Below are 21,660 nucleotides of genomic sequence, written 5' to 3' on the forward strand. Positions count from 1 at the left end.
TCATAATGGAAAAGTGACAAAATTGACTTTTGATTTATTTTTGTATGTGCTATTGATGGATAATATTCTCCCACAATGCAATGCACAAAACAAATTGAGGGAGCTACAAAAAATATCCCTCTGGAGAAGAGTGTCAGATGGATATATTGGATAGTTGCTTGTAATTACTGTCAAATACTATTTATATACAGTAAATTCCATACATTAATTGGAAAAGTCTGTAGATCTATTGGATAGTTGCTTGTAATTACTTTCAGATAATGTTTATATAAGGTAATGATTATTAAAATTATGTTTTTGTAAGTTTTCGCATGATCCTATTTTTTTGCACAGTATCAAACCAATATTTTTTACCAGGAATTTACTGTAAATAGATGAGATAATCACATACAATTAAAGCCTAAAGCTCTCAAGATACCATTAATGGGTGTTAAAGGAGGATAATTTGAATATAACTTTACATAAAACAGAAATTTGTGCTTTGATGGGGCAGTCTTAAGGATGAATTGGATAATTCTATGAATTTACAAAAGAATACTGTACAAAACAAGCCGTTATTTAAATTAGGTAATTTTAAGGTATTTCTGCAATGTTTTTCATTTTTGTATGCACATTTATACATTTATTTAGTATTCTAGCCATATTTTATATATTTTTTTGTTTTTATTTTACAACAGTTGGACTGTAAAAATGCATATAATGTCTACAGTAAATATCTGTATTTTAAGAAAAATTCTTTGTAGAATAACTTTTTTTTTTTTTTTTACCAATATTTGACAGTAAGTGTTTTTTTACTTTTTAAACTTTTTTTTTTTTTTAACTTATTTTAAATTTAAAGTAAAAAAGCAGAAAGTTGTCTTAATTTTACATTCAGTAATAGTATGTGTATTATTTGTATTTTTACATAGAATTCAATGTAATGTAACATTCAAGACCATTAAGTAATTGAAAAATCCTTAACATTCCATTATATTAATTTACAGATTACAGCCTTTATTTCATGGTGAATATTTTTAATAAAAATAATTTACTGTGTTTTTTATGGCATTTACACTTAATGTAGAAAAAACAAAAAAAAAATGTAGTTTTACAGTAAATACTGTAAAACTGTAAAAATGTACTGCATTACTGTAGTAATGCAGTACATACAGTACTGTATTTCAATTGTGAGATTCAATGTTTTCTTCTATATTCATATTTTTCCTATTTCTACTATTATATGATTGATTGTGGCTGTTTAAATGTTGTATTGTGGTAACCTACTACCTATATAAAGGTATATTTATGGGTAAGTCTAAACAGTGAAATTATGACAGTGTTACCCTGAGATCTACCATTAGCCTAATATTATTATTGTCATTATGGAAAAGATGATTTTGGATACATTGATTTTAACTTGAATTATATTATTCAGTGTTTGTATATAAATGGATGTAGTTGCTGTCCATTATAGATTGTGGAGCTGCCTTCTAATAGGCTAAATGCATACAGACTGTGGGACTGATTGGCTGGCAGCTCCTGGTCCCTGATTGGCCTTGGCTGAGGGGTGTTGGCTTTGTCTGTCTGGAATGTTCTTTGTTCCTTAGCTTTACCTGACGAAGGTCTAAGGACCCAAACGTTGTATCTCTAATTAAGTTTATTGCAGTAAAAGGACAGTGTGCGGGTAGTTCTCTCTTCTCTTGCCTATTGGACATTTCCTCCTACGCATCTGTCTACAAGAAACTGAAGGTGTGCATGAGCCTTGTTGTGGAAATTTTCTCTCGAGAAAGAAGGCACATGGAGACATAAAGAAAGCATTAAACATTGTTACTTGTTGAAGCAGTTGTAAACACTGTACAATCCATCACATCATCAGTAACAATTATACAAATGTCCAAACACAAACAAAAATACAATCTTCTTGTATTTTTGGAGAGAAAGCATGTTGTTCAGCTGGCCCTTTCCCTAAAGCCAGCCCTTTCTCTAAAGATTGTGAACTCAAACTAGACAGCTTTATACCTCTCCAGAAGCAAAGCTAAAAACAATCTGGTCCCTAAATGGACACTTCCACAAACCGTTACACCTTCTTACAAACAAGTATGGTCTCTAAAACAGTAGGCTTAAGACAAAGATATCTCTAGCTAGCCCCAGAGGTCAGCAAGCAACCCTCAGATAGAAACAGGTTCAAGAGTTCAACTAGCCTAGGAGTAGGATTTCTTCACCAACATGTATCCCCAAAATGACAATGACATTACATCACATTCAGTTGATAACAAACATTGACTCCTTAGTTTGAAAACATTTGTAACATATATACAAAAGATTTATAAAATGATAACCTACTATTCAAATTTCTTTCACAGCCTTTACAGTCAAGTTTATGCTTCTTTGTAATTATTTATGCTATTTTAACATGCTTGGGTTATTTAACTTCTGCATTACAAACCTCTCACTTTAAAGTTGATAGTTTTTAGCTTATCATTTTTATATCTATGATATTTTGTGTATTTTCAAATTTCCATACATACATACATACATTTATATTTTAGTTTTATTATTAGTATGTTGTGTTGAATGTTGTCCTGTCTGTCCTGTCACACTGTGAGCTCACTGAGGCAAATAAGGCAATAAAGTTAACTCAACACATTAGAGCTGCAACAATTAGTCGATTTATCAAGTCAATCAACAGATTGATCATTGATTAATTGTTTTGAGTCATTTCATAAGAAATAATACTAAAATTCTCTGGTACCAGCTTCTTCTTAGTAAACTGAATATCTTTGTGTTGTGGACAAAACAAGACATTTGAGGATGTCATCTTGGACTTTGGGAAAGACTGATCCACATTTTTCACCATTTTCTGACATTTTACAGACCAAACTCGATCCTCGATTAATCCGGAAAATAATCAACAGATTCGTCTATAATAAAAATAATGGTTACTTGCAGCTCTAATATACACATATACTGTATATATATGGCCTAAAAACAGGATGCGAGGACACTGTGGTCTCAGTGAGGACTGGCAGGTCTTGTTTTAGTTTTTCAGGTTCAGTATAAGGTAAGGTCAGAGTAAAGAGGACTGTGGTCTAATGTTAGTATATGTATATTTGGATCCTCTGAGCTGTGATAAATATAATAGCGTGAATATTTGAGCTCAGTGTTGAAGGAAGTTCAGATCAGCGTCAGACTTCCTGAAAAAAAGGGTTAGCAGCACTGATATGAAGGCTGAATCCTAATGTCCACCCTCCAGACAGCAGTACAAGGAGGGCAGGTGTGCATGTGTTGCACATAAAAACTCCTAGTACTCACAGCAGTACTGTAGTCAGTGCTGCACAGTGGAAAGTATAGTATTGTGTGTATTTCTGGGCTGCATCGTCTTCTCTCACATTGAATCTTTATACTCCAGGAGCACTGCTGGACGCTGCTGTGTAGTAGTTTTGTGTATTTTATGAAGGATGTGTGCCATGTGTGGACTGTCTCTGATTGCTTTTTTCTTCTTAGTGTGTGTGTTTCTTTTATTGTGTGTTAAGTTTTGGACACACTGCAAACGAATTTCCCTCTTTATCTTAATATCTCTCTATTTTTTGACATTTCATACACAAAATGATTAATAGAGACATCTCTAACTAGATTTACTCTCACATGTTTTAAAATGTCTTTTTTATGTATTTATTTCTCCTTGTGTGTGTTAAGTCTGTATGGATTGCTGTTTTCTTGTATTGTCACTTGGTGGCACAGTTTCCTTGTTTGTATATTGCACCTGATTTCAGCAATAAAGTGAAGGAATAAAGAAAACACAGACAATTTAAAGTTAACAACTTTCCTGGGAAGAAACAAGTACTTTAGCACTACTTTATAGGTCAAATAAAGACAGTGTTCAATTGGTGTACTTCCAATTAATGAATTCCAGTTGCTAAACTAGCATAAGCTAAAGCCTTTTAGTGAGTTCAAAACAAAGAACACAGATTCAATCAATTATGGCTCATTTATACACAAAGACAGAAAATATAACTACAATAAAAATAGATGTTATACATGAAGCTGAAGCTTGACACACGATAAAAATGCTGCAAGTTCATTTATTTCCACAGATGTTTCTGCAGTTAGAATTTGGTCTTTGTTTACCACCACCATCATCCCACCACCCTCCCTTCAGATGTCTATAAAACTTCTGAAAACCAACATTACAGAATGCTTTACATAAAACTAAGACACACATACAGGAAGAAAATAAACCAATAAAACACACATAAGATTCAAATTTAAGATGTACAGCATATAAAACAAAAACCATTGGTAGATCAGTGGATAAAAATGAGTTTGAAGAAGTGATTTAAAGGAAGATGTTGACTTATAAGACTGAGCTCCTCAAACAGGTTGATTCAGAGCCCTGACAGCAAAGACCAGGACCCATATTTATCTGTGCTGATAATCAGCACTAATTCATTTCCCACCATTCAATGTGAAGTTATAAAAAAAACAGGCTGCATTCATACAAATGGCGGCTTTATTTATTTAATGATTCATTAGTTTTAAACTACTGATGGCAGAGATATATTTAAAAGAGCAGTAAGGACACATAAGTCAACAGGAGGTTTAGCTGGAGATGAGTGGGGCAGTGGAGAAGATAAATTTCATGTTTTTAATCAAGTTGTGCCCACAGTCCATTTGCATTGTTATTGCTGTGTGCAGTGTTGTACAATACATGCAAGATGCTGCACATGCAGAAAAAAAGATGTAAAGGATGAGATTGGATAGGGCTGGATCACACAGCTGGATCACATGATCTCACCTACAAGTTTAAATTATATAGTTATTGTTAAAGCCACCTGATTGGTTGACCAGTGTTTACTTAAAGCCTATTGCAAATGACTTGTTAAATGTCATTATGAGATATAAACTATTCATTTTGACATCATAATTTTGCATATAAAAGCTAGATACCTATAGCTTTAATATTTGCACACAGAGCAACTCTGAAATGTAATCTGGAGCCATGAAGAGCCTTTAAAAGTAATCAATTAAATCTTTACAATCAATCCTAAAACAAATAGGTAACCAGTGAAGTGATAACAGAAATGGAGTAATATGATCTCTTTTCCTGGTTTTAGTTCAAAGTCTGACAGCAGCAGTGTTCTGCGCTAGTTTTATATATATTATTTTAATGTTTTAATGGTGAAAACAGGACTGGACGAGCTGCTGATATAATCATCAAAACTAAGACTGGAATCAAAACATACAAAGTTTTTCACCACAGGCTTGATGAACCAAGATATGATTTGACCTGCATGCAGGTTTTCTGGACCAATGATAAATTCTTTTAGAATTTAACCGAATGAAATTTGTGGACATCCAATCCAATCACATCTGGGCCCGTATTTATCAAGTGTCTCAGAGCAGGAAATCACTCCTAACTGGCCAGAAATGATCAGAGTGACGCATCTCTGGTCCTACTTTTAGGAGAAAAAGTGTTTTTTTCAACTTTCCAAACTTGGTAAATGATTCCTATCTCTGCCAACATTTAGGAGCTGCAGGAGATGGAGTTCAGGCAGATCTTCAAAATGTTACACTTTTTTGAAATGGGGAAAATGCAGCTGTGCAACAGTGACGATTCTGTCAGAAGTGACAATGATGGAAGTCATGAATCAAACTTTGATCTGGTGTAATGCACGTCGTGAAGATAATGAGCATGACGAGGGTCCTCAGTTACAGCCCACTAAAACTTTTCTTTCAACACAATCATGTCAGCTGCATAATGAAGGATATCTCAACTTAATTATAATAGGTCAAATATTTTATATGGTTATTTTATATTAAGACTACTTCAAATAACAGCAGAGCTACAGCCTGATATTTGAGAGAGGATGATGCACCTTAACAATATATGTTTCTATTGTTACGGTGTATTTACCTTCATGTAGAGAATGGAAGTTAACTTGGGCTGCAGTTGAAAGAGGAATTGGACAGTGGAAGAGAAGATGTTCTTCACGAGGAGGGTTTGCAACATGTGTCTGTGCAATATGTGCAAGATGCAGCACTATTACAGGCTGTGAAACCATGTGGCTGAACCAAGATCATTTCACACAGCTGAGTCAAATTATCTGTTATCTTAATTAACATATAGGCCACATTTATTTCTCAGGCTTTCTTTACAGTTTGTAAATATCATCTTATAATGAATTTTGGCATCATAGTTTCGTTACATAACCTTGGTTGCCTATACACATAATATACCAAATTACCACTGTTAAATATTTCCAGCCGAGACTGTGAGAAAACTACAACACATCATCATTATTTCTACATTGCCGCTCTGAGTGTGGTAAAACAGAAACGTCTCACTCGCTCCCAAGAGTAATCTGTCTCCTGCTGACAGAGTAAATTCTCTTCTGCTTCATAAATTGGTTTTAGTCCTCGGTTAACTCTCAGTGTGATTCTGAGACGCTTGATAAATATGGGCCCAGGATCAAAGTCTGACTTATAACACCTGTTTTTTCTTTAAAATCTTTTCTGCATCACACAAGTCATGTATAACACATTTGTAAAATGCTGACTTCAACAAAATCCAGAGAAAACTGTTCAGTTTGTAGTCAGTTAAGAAATGACAAAATCCAGATCCAGACTCCGGTCCAGATGGATCATCAGGATACAGCTGATCCTCTCTCAACACACACTCCTGGATGTTCACTCACACTCTTACAGAGGTCAATACCTCCAGCTGATAAGAGAAGAAACAACAGAGGTCATAAATCAGTGTTTAGTGAGACTCACTTCATCAGCTGTCAGTCAGTGATGCAGCACATCCACTATATAGAGCAGCAGGGACTTCAGTCCTGTTCAGACCAGAAGTGGAACAGCTGTGCAGCGTAGCCAGCTTCCTTTCAGCTCTCATGTTAACATGTTGGAGTGAACACACTGAGCTCCAAGCTCACACACTTGCACAGACTTTTGGTATCAAGTCCGTTTACTCTGCAGATTTCACAGAAGTACACAGAGGAAATAAACTGCTGAGAATCATGAACACATCATTACTGCAGAAACAGTGACATTCACTCATCAGTTTACTGATGAACTTACTGTTGATACATGTGAACTGTTAGAAAAGTTTAAAAGCTACAGAGTCTCTGTGGGATTTGAAGATCTTTCCTGCTGGTAAATCATCACATGACAATCAGTCAGAGCTCTCAGCTAAACACCTGCTGTGATTCCTGGACTTCAGCAGAGGTTCTGGTCTGTATAAAGACCACATGGTTACTAAACGTAATGATGGTTCTGTGAAATCAGGGCCGGTGATTTGCAGGCGGCAGTCAGACTAATCTTAGAGCTCTGACAAAGATGAACTGATCAATTCTTTACTGTTGAAATGAGAAAACAAACACTTTCAGATCAGATTTGATGGTACGACAGTTTGATGATGAGGACCACTGTCTCTACACATCTTGTAAGGCTGTCAGCTGTAATCCAGCTTTATTTCCTGCAGACATGAACACAACAACAGTCGTCTTCACATCAACTCAAACACATGATCACAACAAACTTCTGGCTGATCTGATTGGTTGACTGTTCTCTCTTTCTCTCTGTCTTTCTGTCCAATCCTGAAGCCTGTCACCATTTTCCTCCTACAGCTTCACTGAGTAAAAGAGCCACTGAGAAAGTTTAAGGTTCACCAGGATATGCTGGATCTTTTCTTTGATACTAACTGTGTTTAATATAAGACTGCTGAAACCAGCACATACTGACTCCAACTCTCTACTGACCTCAGAGTCTCCAGTCTCCAGTGTGGACTCTCCATAAGATCAGACAGCAGCTTCACATCTGAATCCTTCAGGTTGTTTCCTCCCAGGTCTAGCTCTCTCATATGGGAGAGGTTGGACTTCAGAGCTGAGACCAGAGAAGCACAGCTGATCTCTGACAAACTGCAGCCCCACAATCTGAATAAAGAATGACTCTTTACCAAAATGATAAAAACATTAATTGACTTTAACAACTAACTGTGGACATTTTCTACAGTTTCTTTAAGAATCAGTCTTCTTTTATAACTACAGATTAAACTTGGTACAGTAAAAAATTAAAATATGGAAAAAAGAAAATTAACTTCATGGATGTAAGTCATGTATCTACAGAAATTGGGTTGAGTTTTTAAGTATTAAGATCAACAATTGTAAAAGACAATCAGTAAACTGACCTTAGAGTGTCCAGTCTACAGTGTGGACTCTCCAGAAAATCACACAGCAGCTGTAATCCTGAATCCTGAAGCTTGTTGGCACTCAGATCCAGCTCTCTCAGATGGGAGGAGTTGGCCTTCAGAGCTGAGGCCAGAGAAGCACAGCTGATCTCTGACAAACTGCAGCCCCACAATCTGAATAAAAAATAAATGATAAAAATACATTTACAATCCAATCAGATGTGTTCAGGTTTTAAATGTGTAGTTCAACATTACTATGTCCTCATCAATGAGCTTTTCCCTAAAATGAGCAGAGTGATTTTGTCATTGTGTTATTGTGGATCATCATAATGCCAGTCTTCTACAGACATCCTCCAAATGTCAACACAACATTCAGACACATATTCATGTCAACACTGATTCATAAAAAATATTTTGAACACATGTATTGATCTCTCTTTGTCCGTGTGTGTGTGTTCTGAAGGATCAATATCAATGATCAGACATTATTCATTAAAGCACATTAAAGAATATAATAAAGAAATATTTCTCCTTCAGCAAGTAAACTTGATCAATTTAAAACAGATCTTAGTTGAGAGGATCTTCTGTATACAGATGTGACCTCTTTACCAGTGGACATTTTCTAAAGTTTCTTTAAGAATCAGTCATCTTTTATAACTATAGATTAAACTTTGTAAGTAAAAATTAAAATATGGAAAAAAGAAAATTAACTTCATGGATGTAAGTTATGTATATACATAAAGTAGGTTCAGTTGTTAAACACTGAGATCAATAATACTAACAGGCAGTCAGTGAACTCACTCCAGAGTCTCCAGTCCACAGTGTGGACTCTCAAGAAAATCACACAGCAGCTTCAATCCTGAATCCTGAAGGTTGTTGTGACTCAGACTCAGCTCTCTCAGATGAGAGGGGTTGGACTTCAGAGCTGAGGCCAGAGAAGCACAGCTGATCTCTAACAAACTGCACCATCTCAATCTGAATAAAGAATAAATGATGTAGATAAAAAAATCCATTTATAATCAAATCAGATGTGTTCAGGTTTTAAATGTGTAGTTCAACATTACTATGTCCTCATCAATGAGTTTTTCCCTAAAATGAGTAGAGTGACTGTCATTGTGTTATTGTGGGTCATCATAATATCAGCCTTCTACAGACATCATCCAAATGTCACCACAACATTCATGTCAACACTGATTCATAAAATGCTGCTGAACTCAGTCAAGTCTGTAATTAGAGGATCAATATAAAGTCAGACATGTTGGACTAAACCTTTAATTACTTATTACATGACCTCCTTCTTCCTGTATTTGGTAGTTTAGTAGGCATGTGTTATTAAAAAATGTCATTGGTGGCATTAATCATTCCTCCTGTCCATACTGGCTGTGAAGTGGTCTCTTCCTAATACAGCTACACTGTAGGAAATTAGTCCATAAGTTCAGCTGAAGCTAATATGAGGCTTTGACAGTCTGGTAAACACCCACTTGATTTGTCTGACTCAGAGTTACAGACTATCTAGTACAAAATTCCATCTTTGAGTTACGATCCCTCCACTGCAGCTCAGCAAGGAAACACTGAAGAAACATAAAGATACTTGCTTAATATGTGTTATTAGACTATTGAAGCCTCATATTAAATGTCTGGAAGTTTTTTACACAGAACAAGACTATGGACTTTGAATTCTTGAAAAAATTTAGATTCTACAGATTTGTGCTCAGGCAAATCCTGAAAATTTATGAACAAAACATTTGAAACTTCAGTGAGGGATTTGAATTGAATATATCGAAAAAACTACCAAAGATACAGCCAGTGAACCAACCTCAGAGTCTCCAGTTTACAGTTTGGACTCTCCAGTCCAGCACAAAGAAGCTTTATTGCTGTACCCTGCAGATTGTTTCGATTCAGCTCCAGATCTCTCAGATGAGAGGGGTTGGACTTCAGAGCTGAGGCCACAACTTCACAATGAGTCTCTGAGAGTCCACAGCCAGAAAGTCTGTCATGACACATATATTATAACATATGTTATCATGAAACATATGGCCCACATTTGTTTTGGGATATTTGAGCCATATTTGTTATTTTACATGTAGGCCACTTCAGGCTCACATCCATTTTGTCCGGGCCAGAAGAAGGCCAGCAGTGCCACATCATTGCCTGAAGTGGCCCACTTCCGTATGCTATCTGGGTTTGATGACTAAACAGTTTGACATTCCCTATTTTGATTAACATTTGCTCTTCACATCAGTGGTTCAGCTAATCTTTTTTTCAATTTTTCAAATATTTTTTCTGTGGCATTTTATTCCTTTAATGGAAAGTGACAGTTGAGAGATAACAGGGAACAAGAGGAGAGAGGGAGACAGGGAACGACATGCAACAAAGGTCAGCTGCTAGAATAAAACAAAAAACATTGTGGTTATATGGAATGCATCTTGACCAGTAGGCTACCAGAGCACTCCTAGTTCAGGTAATCATATCTCACTGTGCTTGAATCAAACAATAATTCTTATCACTCTCTCTCATACCTGCAGACTTAATCTTGCAGATGAAGGGAGAGAAAATGGAGTTACATTGAGGCTTCTATAATGTGCACAGTCTGTCTGTGTGATCTGGTCCCATGTCTGTCTCCACAAAGTTAGCATGAGGCCATCTTGATTAGAAAACCATTTTTACTGTCCACTATTTTTAATTTGTTACAGTTGAGAAAGATCATCTCTCCTTGCTACCTGTTGCTGTCAGGTGCACATCCATAAGCGGGAAAATTTAGTGACTGTTGACCACATGATGATAAGTTGTCAACATTCTTTTCAGAGAATCTGAAAAACTGATTCAGCATACAAACACAATTAACAAACCTATAAGGTTGAATTATTTTCAACATAATGTCATCAGGAAGATGTTATCAGGGTATCAGCATTAAAATATAACATTGACCTTTAATGTATATAAGATATCTTGAAACAGTCTGAATTTTACCATTCTGCTCTTATATATTCAATAGACCTCTGTGCATTTTCTGCTTCTACTCTTCTCTACACCAACAAGAGAGAAACACCTGAGAGTTTCTATCTGTGACCAACAGAATATAAGAAAAACTTAAAAACAAGACTATGTAACATGACTTCCCTCTTTAAAATAAAAAGTTGAATTCATGACAAATAAAAGACACCTTTGGTTGGTTCAACACTCAGGGGTTTGTCTCGCATGTCCAGGAGGCCAATTTTGGTAATGTTAGCAAACATTAGATATTGTTGTATGACTGACATTACTGAATCAGTTTGCTGATTTGCTGATCCTCCATGTTCACTATGAAATGGCTCAGAAACCATTAAGAAAAAAATGATAATGAAAGCAATTCTCTCTGACTTCAGAAATTGCCTTTGGAAAATGATACAGATCTTATTTTAATCTATTAATCATAGTGGTAAAAACAGTGTCCGATTATATAATAATAGTAATAATAACTTTACTGCATTCACTGATAATTGTAAAAAACTGATATATGTTTTGATAAAATGCTGCTGGAATAAAACCTCAACTACAACCTCTTAAGTCCTTAATTTGTTTTACCAGGTTTGAATGATGCCTCCTTCACCCAAAGGAAGATAAATAAAAGAAAATAACTATTAAATCCAATAATTACTAGAAATAAATAGAATAACTGTGTTCATTAACTTAACAGCTATAAACACAACCAACTGAAAAATCAACATTATCAGAGCACTTTTTTAACAATAATAAGAATTTTATATTATTTATATTTGAAGAACTAAACTGCTGATCTACATTGATTTATCATGCTATCGACATCTGGACTTACTGAGCCTTTCTGCAATTCCTCACGGCTGGGATCAGTCTCAGTCGTCCCTCCTCTGATGTGTTGTACTTCATCAGGTCAAACTCATCCAGAACCTCCTCTGACATCTGCAGCATGTAGGCCAGAGCTGAGCAGTGGATCACAGAGAGTTCCTTCTTTGATCTGTTCTCTGACTTCAGGAACTCTTGGATCTCCTGATGTACTGAGCGGTCATTCATCTCCATCAGACAGTGGAAGATGTTGATGCTTCTGTCAGGAGAGTTATCCTTACTGTTCATCTCCTTAAGGTTATTGGTGACTCTCTGGATGATTTCTGGACTGTTCTCTGTCTGACCCAGCAGGCCTCCTAAGAGACTCTGGTTGGACTCCAGAGAGAGGCCATGAAGGAAGCGCACAAACAGGTCCAGGTGGCCATTTTTACCTTTGAGAGATTTCTCCATGGCTCCCATCAGGAAGTCATCAAGAGATGAGTCACTGTGTTTTTTACCCAGGAAGTCCTTCAATACCTCTGTGTTTCTGCTGGTGTAACAGTGGTACATGTAGACTGCAGCCAGAAACTCCTGAACGCTCAAATGTACAAAGCAGTAGACTGTTTTCTGGAAGATCACACTTTCTCTTCTGAAGATCTCTGTACAAACTCCTGATAACACCAAGGCCTCTGTGACATCAAGACCACACTGCTCTAGGTCTTCTTGGTAGAACATGATGTTTCCTTTCTCCAGTTGTTCAAACGCCAGCCTACCCAGCTTCAGAAGAACTTCCTTGTCAGCCTCTGTCAGCTCCTGTGGATGCGTCTCATGTCCCACATTATACTTGTGCTTCTTCCTCTTGGTCTGAACCAGCAGGAAGTGTGAGTACATGTCAGTCAGAGTCTTGGGCAGTTCTCCTCTCTTGTTTGTAGTCAACATGTGCTCCATAACTGTAGCAGTGATCCAGCAAAAGACTGGGATGAGACACATGATGTGGAGGCTCCTGGATGTCTTAATGTGTGAGATAATTCTGCTGGACAGCTCTTCATCACTGAATCTCCTCTTAAAGTACTCCTCCTTCTGGGCGTCAGTGAAGCCTCGTACTTCTGTTACCCTGTCAACACATATAGGAGGGATCTGATTGGCTGCTGCAGGTCGGGAAGTTATCCAGATGAGAGCCGAGGGAAGCAGCTTTCCCTCAATGAGGTTTGTCAACAGCACATTGACTGATGACTTCTGTGTGACATCAGACACAACCTCATTGTTGTTGAATTCCAGTGAAAGTCTGCTTTCATCCAGGCCATCAAAGATGAACAAAACTTTACAGACAGTGAGCTTCTCTGCTGTGATCTTCTGTAATGTTGGATGGAAAACTTGGATCAGCATGAGGAGACTGTACTGCTCATCTTTGATCAAGTTCAGCTCCCTGAACGAAAGCAGAATCACCAGACTGACATCTTGGTTTTCTGAGCCCTCTGCCCAGTCCAGAGTGAACTTCTGCACTGAGAAGGTTTTTCCAACGCCAGCAACGCCATTTGTCAGAACGACTTGGATGCGTTTCTGTTGATCAGCTAATTCTTTAAAGATGTCCCGACACTTGATTGGAGTGTCATGGAGGGTCTTCATCTTGGAAGCTGTTTCAAGCTGCCTCACCTCATGTTGGGTATTAACGTCTTCACTCTGTCCCTCTGTGATGTAGAGCTCAGTGTAGATCCTGTTGAGGAGAGTTTCACTTCCTGCTTCATCAGTTCCTTCAGTCACACATTCACATCTCCTCCTCAGACTGATCTTATGTTCATCTAAAACCTCCTGCAAACCATTTTCTGCTGAAAGAAAAGAAAACAATGTAGAATTAAAAAGAAATATGTCTCACTTTGTTAATTTTCAGTAGGATAGAGGAGGTAGATTCCTGTCCTGTTTTCATAGATGATAACATCAGCAGACAGATCTTCAGTCTTACTTTGTACAGCGCTGAAGCATCCTTCTCCACATTGGGGACAGGAGGAGTCTCCTGATGAAGCAGATTGGTCCCAGTATGAGGTGATGCACTGTCTGCAGAACCAGTGTCCACAGCTGGTAGAGACTGGATCCTTCAGGACGTCCTGACACAAAGAACAGTAGGACAGCTGCTCCTCCACAGAAACACCCCTCTTCTTCCTCTCTCTGTGGACATGAACACATTCTTTATGACACATGACATAAGTGGTGGCCAACCAACAGGTCACAAGTTGCATACAGCTCTTTCCCTACATTAACAGTCCAGACTGTATGTATTTGAATAGTTACACATTTTTTGTTCTTCAGGTTCTGGGCTGCAGCACATTCAATTTGAATTTTTAAAGTAATATATACTGCAATTACAAAAGGTCAAAAGTAATTAGACAGACACAACAAAGCACCAGAAAAGGCAGAGAAGAAGAAGAAGAGTGCAAGCTAGTAAACATGTATGTAAACAATGCAGGATTTAAAATATTAGCTTCAAAATTGGCTTTGCAAATGTTTCATGAGGAGGGAAATGGATTCAACACATTTGTTGAATCCATTTCATTTGTTGAATACACACACACACACACACACACACACACACTCACACACACACTCACACACACACACACACACACACACACACACAAACACACACTCACACACACACACACACACACACACTCACACAAACACACAGACACATTTGACACAACACATTTGTTATTTATTTTTATTTTTTTATTCTATTTTATTTTTCTCTCAATTGTTTGCATTGTACAGCACCTTGTAACTCTGGTTTTGAAAGGCGCTTTACAATCCTCCGCCCTGCCCCGGATCCTGCAAGACAAAAGGAAACCAGCAAACGGAACACAGGAGCACCTAGTGGAGCAGAGGGGTCCTCCCCTTGAGGGTAAGGTTTATGCAACGGTCAAGGCTGCAGTGTTGAGGGCTTACGAGTTGGTGCCTGAGGCATATACCGCCAGAGGTTTTGGTCATGGGAGAAGTCTGGGAGGCAGACACATGTTGAGTTCGCCAGGGAGCTGGTGACTGCATTAAAAGTTGATACTTATGACACTCTGTGTGACCTGGTCGTTCTGGAGCAGTTTAAAAATTTTGTTCCCAGTCACATTGCTCTTTATATAAACGAACATAAGCTGCAGACTGCTGCGGAAGCTGCTAAATTGGCAGATGAGTATGTGCTTATGCACAGGGGTGACCGTGAGTATCGGGCTCGTGATGATGGTAGCAGGTTTCATGTATCAGGTGGGTGGGAGGAGAGAGCTAGTCCTCGCCTGAGTGGACCAGATCGGGCTGCACGGGGCCAGATGCATGTTGAAACGACCAAGAGGGCATTGGAAAGCTGACTGTCCTAAGCAGGGAAATGGTGGAGCGCAGGGCAAGTCTGCTGCGTGTGCTGTTTCTGTCAAGTCTGTCTGTCCTGTAATGTCTCCCTGTCAGCAGGTCAGAGCTGGAGCAAAATGCAGGTTGGAGGAATCAGACTTCTCAGCTTTCGTGTCTGATGGCTGCGTGTCTCTAGTGGGGAGCAATGTCACTGTGCCGGTAAAAATTCTGAGAGACACTGGGGCTTTTGATTCATATATTGTGAGTTCTGTGTTGCCTTTCTCTCAGAAAACAGACACAGGAGATTTTGTTTTGATGCGGGGGATGGGTTTAACAGTGTTGCCTGTACCACTGCATAAATTGGTGCTAAACTGTGGTTTGGTCCAAGATGAGGTTGCCATGGGCGTGCGTCCTGCACTCCCAATTGAGGGTGTGGACATCATTCTGGGGAACAATCTGGCTGGCAGCCATGTGTGGGCCGTTGGTACGCCACCACCAAGAGTAACGTCTTCACCATCTGTTACGGGGAACCTAGATGAAAGTGCTCAGTGCTTCCCTGATGTGTTTACAGCGTGTGCAGTGACATGGGCCATGCACCGTGCGGAGGTAGAGCCTGAGCCTGCCTCTGAGCAGGATGGAGCAGGGCAAAGTGGGGCATTCTCTGTTGCTATTCCTGATTCTCTTCTGTCTGTTTCTCGCAGTGACCTGGCAGCGGAGCAGAGAGCTGATCCCTCTCTGAGTAAGCTGTTTGAAGCCGTTATCACTGTTGATGATGGGAAGATGCAAATGGTTACGTGCTACAGGTCAACCTGTTGGTGAGAAAATGGGTGCCACATGGGGAAAACTTTGTTGGTAATCCAGTTTTCTAGATTGTTGTTCCTTCCAAGTTTCGTGAGGAAGTGTTGAAAGCTTCTCATGATCAGTGAGGACATCTGGGGGTCCGTAAGACGTATGATTACATTCTGCGTTTTTTTTTTTGGCCTCGTGTGAAAAGGGATGTGTCCAGATACATCAAAACATGTCATACATGTCAGTTGACTGGGAAGCCTAATCAGTGCCAGCTCCTCTGTGTCCTATCCCGGCAATCGCACAGCCTTTTGAGCACCTGATTATTGACTGTGTGGGTCCTTTGCCTCGTTCCAAATCTGGTAGCAATTACTTGCTTACAGTAATGTGTCAGAGCACTAGGTATCCGGCTGCGTACCATTACTACTAAGTCGGTGGTGAAAGCGCTTACACAGTTTATTTCAATCTATGGTGTTCCACAGGTGATTAAGAGTGATCAGGGCTCAAATTTTTCATCTTTGTTGTTTGCTGAGGTTCTGAAACAGCTGCGGGTTAAGCATAACCAGGCTTCTGCATATCATGCTCGGAGTCAAGGGGCTCTGGAGAGGTTCCATCACACCCTTAAGTCTCTGTTGCATAGCTATTGTGTGGAGTTGAACCAGGATTGGGAAGAAGGGCTGCCATGGTTAGTGTTAGCTGCTAGGGAGGTGGTGCAGGAAAGCACTGGCTTTAGCCCTAATGAACTTGTTTTCGGTCATACAGTGCGTGGACCTCTCACTCTGCTGCAGGATGCTGTAGTACAACCTGAACCTCCTAGTAGCTTGATCGAGCATGTTAATGGGTTCCTGCATTGGCTGTATGCTGCTGGGGAAATGGCTAGGGAGAGGTTAGTCTCTTCACAGGAGAAGATGAAGCATCTTTATGACTGTAAAACTGAGCAGCGTCAGTTTAATCAGGTGATCAAGTCCTTGCTTTGCTGCCAATTGTTACTTCTCCTTTTCAGGCTAAGTTCAGTGGACCATTTGTAGTTTTGTGCCAGGTTTCAGATCTGAATTACCTGTTGTCAAGACCAGGGCGTAGGAAATCCACTCACCTTTGTCATGTGAACCTTCTGAAACCATACTATGCTTGTGCATCACAGGTGGCATCTGATGGTGAGGAGCAGAAAGAGCCTGTTAAGTCGGTTTCAGTGGCTACAGCAGTGGCAAGTTCTGTTTTCTCCTCTGTGCAGGAGGATTATGGGGTTACACCACCTGATGAGAGCTTGTTGCATGGCCAGTTGAGAAATTCTGAAACGCTGAAAAATCTGGAGTCTCTGTTTGGGCACTTGTCCAAGGGGAAGCGTGCTGAGCTGTCTGTTCTCATTAATGATTATCTGTGTTTGTTTAATGATACACCAGGCTGTACACACTTGATAGAACACAACATCAATGTAGGTGGGGCGCAGCCAATTCGCCAGCATTTCTACCAAGTGTCTGAAGAAAAGCAGAGGGTGATGGACGCAGAGATAGAATATATGCTTGTGAATGGTATCGCAGAACCCTCATCTTCGAGCTGGGCGTCACCTTGTTTGTTGGTTGGTAAGTCTGATAAGAGCCCTAGATTCTGTACCAACTATCGTAAAGTAAATGGGGTTACCAAACCAGACACTTATCCACTGCCTCGCATTGAAGATTGTGTGGATCAGGTTGGCTCAGCTCGGTATGTCAGTAAATTTGATTTACTGAAGGGCTACTGGCAAGTACCTCTGTCTAAAAAGAGCCAGGGAAATTTCATCTTTCATTACTCCTTCTGGTCTGTTCTCTTACACTGTTATGAGTTTTGGGTTACACAACGTGCCGGCGACCTTTCAGCGCCTGATGAACATGGTTGTGTCTGGGCTGGATGGATGTGCTGTGTACCTGGATGACGTGGTGATTTACAGTGACACATGGGAAGAACACTTGGTTCATATCAGGAAGCTGTTCAACCATCTGAGGGATGCAAGCCTGGCAGTTAATTTAGCAAAGTGTGAGTTTATTAGGGCCACCGTCACATATCTTGGTAAGGTAGTTGGGCAGGGGACTGTGCGTCCGGTGCAGGCAAAAGTAACTGCAATCCAGAAGTATCCATTGCCAACAACTAAGAAGGAACTGCAGTGAACTGTAGAAACTTTTCAACGGTCTTAGCTCCTCTGACAGATCTGTTAAAGGGAAAGGCAAAGTTTGTTTGGTCAGCTTCTTGTCAACGAGCTTTTGAAAATGTGAAATCTGTCCTTTGCTCACCTCCTGTTCTTGCAGCTCCATGCATGGATCAACATTTTAAGCTGCATGTGGATGCAAGTGATGTGGGAGCAGGTGCTGTCTTGTTTCAGTGTGAGGACAGTGGTGTTGAATGTCCCGTGAGTTTTTACTCAAAGAAATTTAACTCCTTTTAGTTAAATTATTCTGTGATCGAGAAAGAGACGCTTGCACTTATTTGGGCATTACAACACTTTGAAGTCTATGTTGACTCTGGTTCTGTTCCTCTGGTGGTCTACACGGACCACCACCCAATAACTTTTCTGCATTCACTGCGTTGCCCAAACCGCAGGCTGATGCGCTGGGTTTTATTTCTGCAGTCTTACTGTTTGGATGTCCGTCACATTAAAGGCTCTGAAAATATTGTGGCAGATGCCTTATCCAGAGCACCTTGCTCTTCAGTTTTGCTTTACTGTACTGTGTAACCTCTTTGGCCTTCTATCTCTCTCTTTGTCACTCTTAAATGCTTCTCCAGGCGCCAGAGTTGCTGAGTTGCAGAGGGGAGTTTGGTTCGCTGGCTGGGGAGACTCTTCAAGAATGGTCAGTACAGAACATATGTATATAGTTAAGGAGTTAAGGTTAAGTTAAAGCAGTCAGGACATATCCTTAAACTATGTAGCTGCCCACCAATTATTTTGATATCTGAAATAGCTGTCTGCTGGCATTCCCAGTGGGAATCTCATCTTTATGGGGGGGTGACGACCCCTCCACTCCACTAGGTGCTCCTGTGTTCTGTTTGCTGGTTTCCTTTTGTCTTGCAGGATCCGGGGCAGGGCAGAGGATCGTCATCGCCATCATGAGCTGCACCTGGGCCCGGTGTGGTCGTGACTATAAGGCTTGGCCTTCTACAGAGTTGCTATCTCCTCCTTCATCACGCCTCTTCCATTCCGAGCGTGGCGCGGCACGGCTGTTTTGTTTTTTCCTTGCCGACATGCACAGACACATCCACACATGCCTACATTACTGATTACTGACTTCCACATTTTTTCCGCTCTCATTTATTATTATTTTGTAAATAAACACTTATCCTAAGTTGCAAAAACTCGTCTGGTTTTCCATATTTTGTCGCAGCCTATGAGCCGGGCTGTGACAACTGGAAAATCAAATACCAATACCAGCCCTGTCTCTGTCTCTGGTTAACATGTACATGAAGATCTGTTCTAGATTGGATGGATGATAGCTCATTATTTTTTTCCACTGTGTTTCCTTCATATCTACACTTAAACCTAATGAAAACGTCTCACTGAATCATCTTCAGGTCAGTTTACAGTAGAGACAGTCTCTTACTTTGTGTTTGAGGGTCCAGGCTCATTACTGAACTCTGGAGGATGACTTTTCGACCAGTCGATCTTCATAGACAGACAGCTGGATACTGAAGACTCTGCTTTATGTCTGTGGAAACAATTGTTTTACACATATCATTAGTTCTTGTAAAGAGCAGATGTAACATGAAACATGGCACAGGATCAAGATTTAATAATGACAACAAATAGTTATGTTCATATCTCCTTCTGCATGTTCTAAACATCTACAGATGCAAACTGGATATATTTCACTGAGGAGTTTTTATCATCTACACGTTTGTCTTGATATTTGAGGTGTGAAAATGACAAATGACAAAAAAAAGTTTTTTTATATAAGAGTTTATTTGGTAACAGTTAAACTAAAGGCACTGCTGCCTGATGCTAGGCTGTCAGATTAACTTGTGCATGTCTAGAAAGCAAACAAAACAATCTGTCCTCTGAAACTTAACCTGTATTAAATATTGGTTGAAGCAACTAATAAACATTTCAGAACAGCAATCAAGCACTCTTTCCACAAAATTATAGCTATAAACGAAGAAATAATGCAGTCAATGCTCAAACAACAAAAAGATCACTGACTGAATAAAAAAACGCAGAATTATAAAAGAATATTGTTGTAATGTAGGTTATCAAATGACATTAAACAACTGAATCATCTTCAGGTCAGTTTACAGTAGAAACAGTCTCTTACTTTGTGCCTGAGGGTCCAGGTTCATTACTGAAGAGTAGAGGTGACTCTTTGGACCAGTCACTCTTCATAGACAGACAGCTGGATATTAGATACTCAGCTCCGTTCTCCTCTTCCTCCAAATCATTCATCTTCTGGAGTCTGAAAGGTAAACCAGTCACACTTGAGACACACACACATACACAGTATAATAAACCAAGTCCTTCCTCTAAACTTAGTATCTTCTTATTAGTTTACATTACTTTAACTACAATCGTGTGTGTTTTCCAGCCATCACAAAGATAAACTTTGACTCTAGCTGAAAGGATGCCACGGTGAGGAAATTTTCCCACTGACTAATAAACTCGTGACAACACCGGTATTACCGGTTACACCAGACATTTTACAAAATAAGATATTCGTCAATGACACTCAGCGCTTAATTTAATCTTTAACATTAGATTTTTAGTTTAGATCTTCCCCTTATTTAAGAGTTAGTTTTTAGGCTACAGGCTGCTGCCAGCGGGTCGTCCTCCATGTACAGCCGGGCTGCGGCTGACGGGGACGAACCAGAGGACGACCGCCACTTAGAACCAGAACCGGAGCAACTCGCCTGCCATCCAGAGAGAGACACACCGAGAGCAGGCTGAGCAGGCAGAGAGCGGGAGAGTTGTTGCCGAAAACAAGCACCGAGACCCGGAAACATGAGAGTAGCTGGTCGCTGACAGCTGGCGTTACGTTCGTTTGCAGCAGCAGGACGGAGAACAGACGTCTCACCCTGATACTTTTTGCTGCGACTCTGCTGCTGCTGCAGACGCTCCCGGAGCAGACAGACAAGAGACGCTACAGTTTATAATTGTAGCGTCTCTTGTCCGAATAAGTATTGATAACACGCCTGATACTTTACAAGTTGGAGTAATTGTTGTATGTCCCAACACCGTGTAACACCGGTAACATCGACCACTGCGGCAAGCCTAATCCAACAAACAGACTTCAGATAAACATCTGTGTCGTTCTTAACTGTGGCTTCTCTCTATTTTGATCGCACCAGTGTGTCACATTACATCACTGTGAGGACGCAGAAACGTAGAAAGGAAAAGGGGAAACAACGTTTGAATATGACAACACTGTGATATTTTCTGACAGTTTAATCATCTAAACAATTAATCACAAAAATAATCAGCAGATTGATCAATAATGACAGTAATCATTATTTGCAGCTTTAATATTAACACTCACCCTGCCTCAGACTTGCTGTTGTCCTCGTTCTACTCAGTTGACTTTAAAATGGAGATTGACTGAATACTTCTACTTCCAGTGTTCCTCTCTGTCTGCTCCTCCCGCCTTCTT

The 21,660-nt window shown here is 39.6% G+C and overlaps 2 protein-coding genes across 2 annotated transcripts in view; both read right to left on the bottom strand.

Moving 5' to 3' along the window:
* Nucleotides 1–21,660, bottom strand: part of LOC121911227 (G-protein coupled receptor 4-like) — a 723,099-nt gene that overhangs the window by 37,828 nt on the left and 663,611 nt on the right. The window lies entirely within an intron of this gene.
* Nucleotides 3,821–21,640, bottom strand: LOC121911182 (protein NLRC3-like). Its single transcript, XM_042432436.1, has 10 exons — nucleotides 21,550–21,640; nucleotides 20,335–20,472; nucleotides 19,627–19,731; nucleotides 13,908–14,110; nucleotides 11,982–13,773; nucleotides 9,984–10,157; nucleotides 8,969–9,142; nucleotides 8,168–8,341; nucleotides 7,740–7,913; nucleotides 3,821–6,700 (listed from the first exon to the last, which is right to left on the bottom strand). Exons 2-10 carry the CDS (start codon nucleotides 20,460–20,462, stop codon nucleotides 6,688–6,690), a joined length of 2,937 nt encoding a protein of 978 aa, XP_042288370.1. The 5' UTR covers nucleotides 20,463–20,472; nucleotides 21,550–21,640; the 3' UTR covers nucleotides 3,821–6,687.

Source organism: Thunnus maccoyii, chromosome 14 (genome assembly GCF_910596095.1).
Source record: "Thunnus maccoyii chromosome 14, fThuMac1.1, whole genome shotgun sequence".
Classification (NCBI taxonomy): domain Eukaryota; kingdom Metazoa; phylum Chordata; class Actinopteri; order Scombriformes; family Scombridae; genus Thunnus; species Thunnus maccoyii.

Excerpts from the sequence above, each read along its gene's own strand:
- LOC121911182 (XM_042432436.1), bottom strand. The coding sequence starts at position 20,462 with ATGAATGATTTGGAGGAAGAGGAGAACGGAGCTGAGTATCTAATATCC. Across the intron at positions 9,143-9,983 it reads TGTAAACTGGAGACTCTGAG|ATTGAGATGGTGCAGTTTGT; the intron begins GTTGGTTCACTG and ends TTCTTTATTCAG. Across the intron at positions 8,342-8,968 it reads TGTGGACTGGAGACTCTGGA|ATTGTGGGGCTGCAGTTTGT; the intron begins GTGAGTTCACTG and ends TTTTTTATTCAG.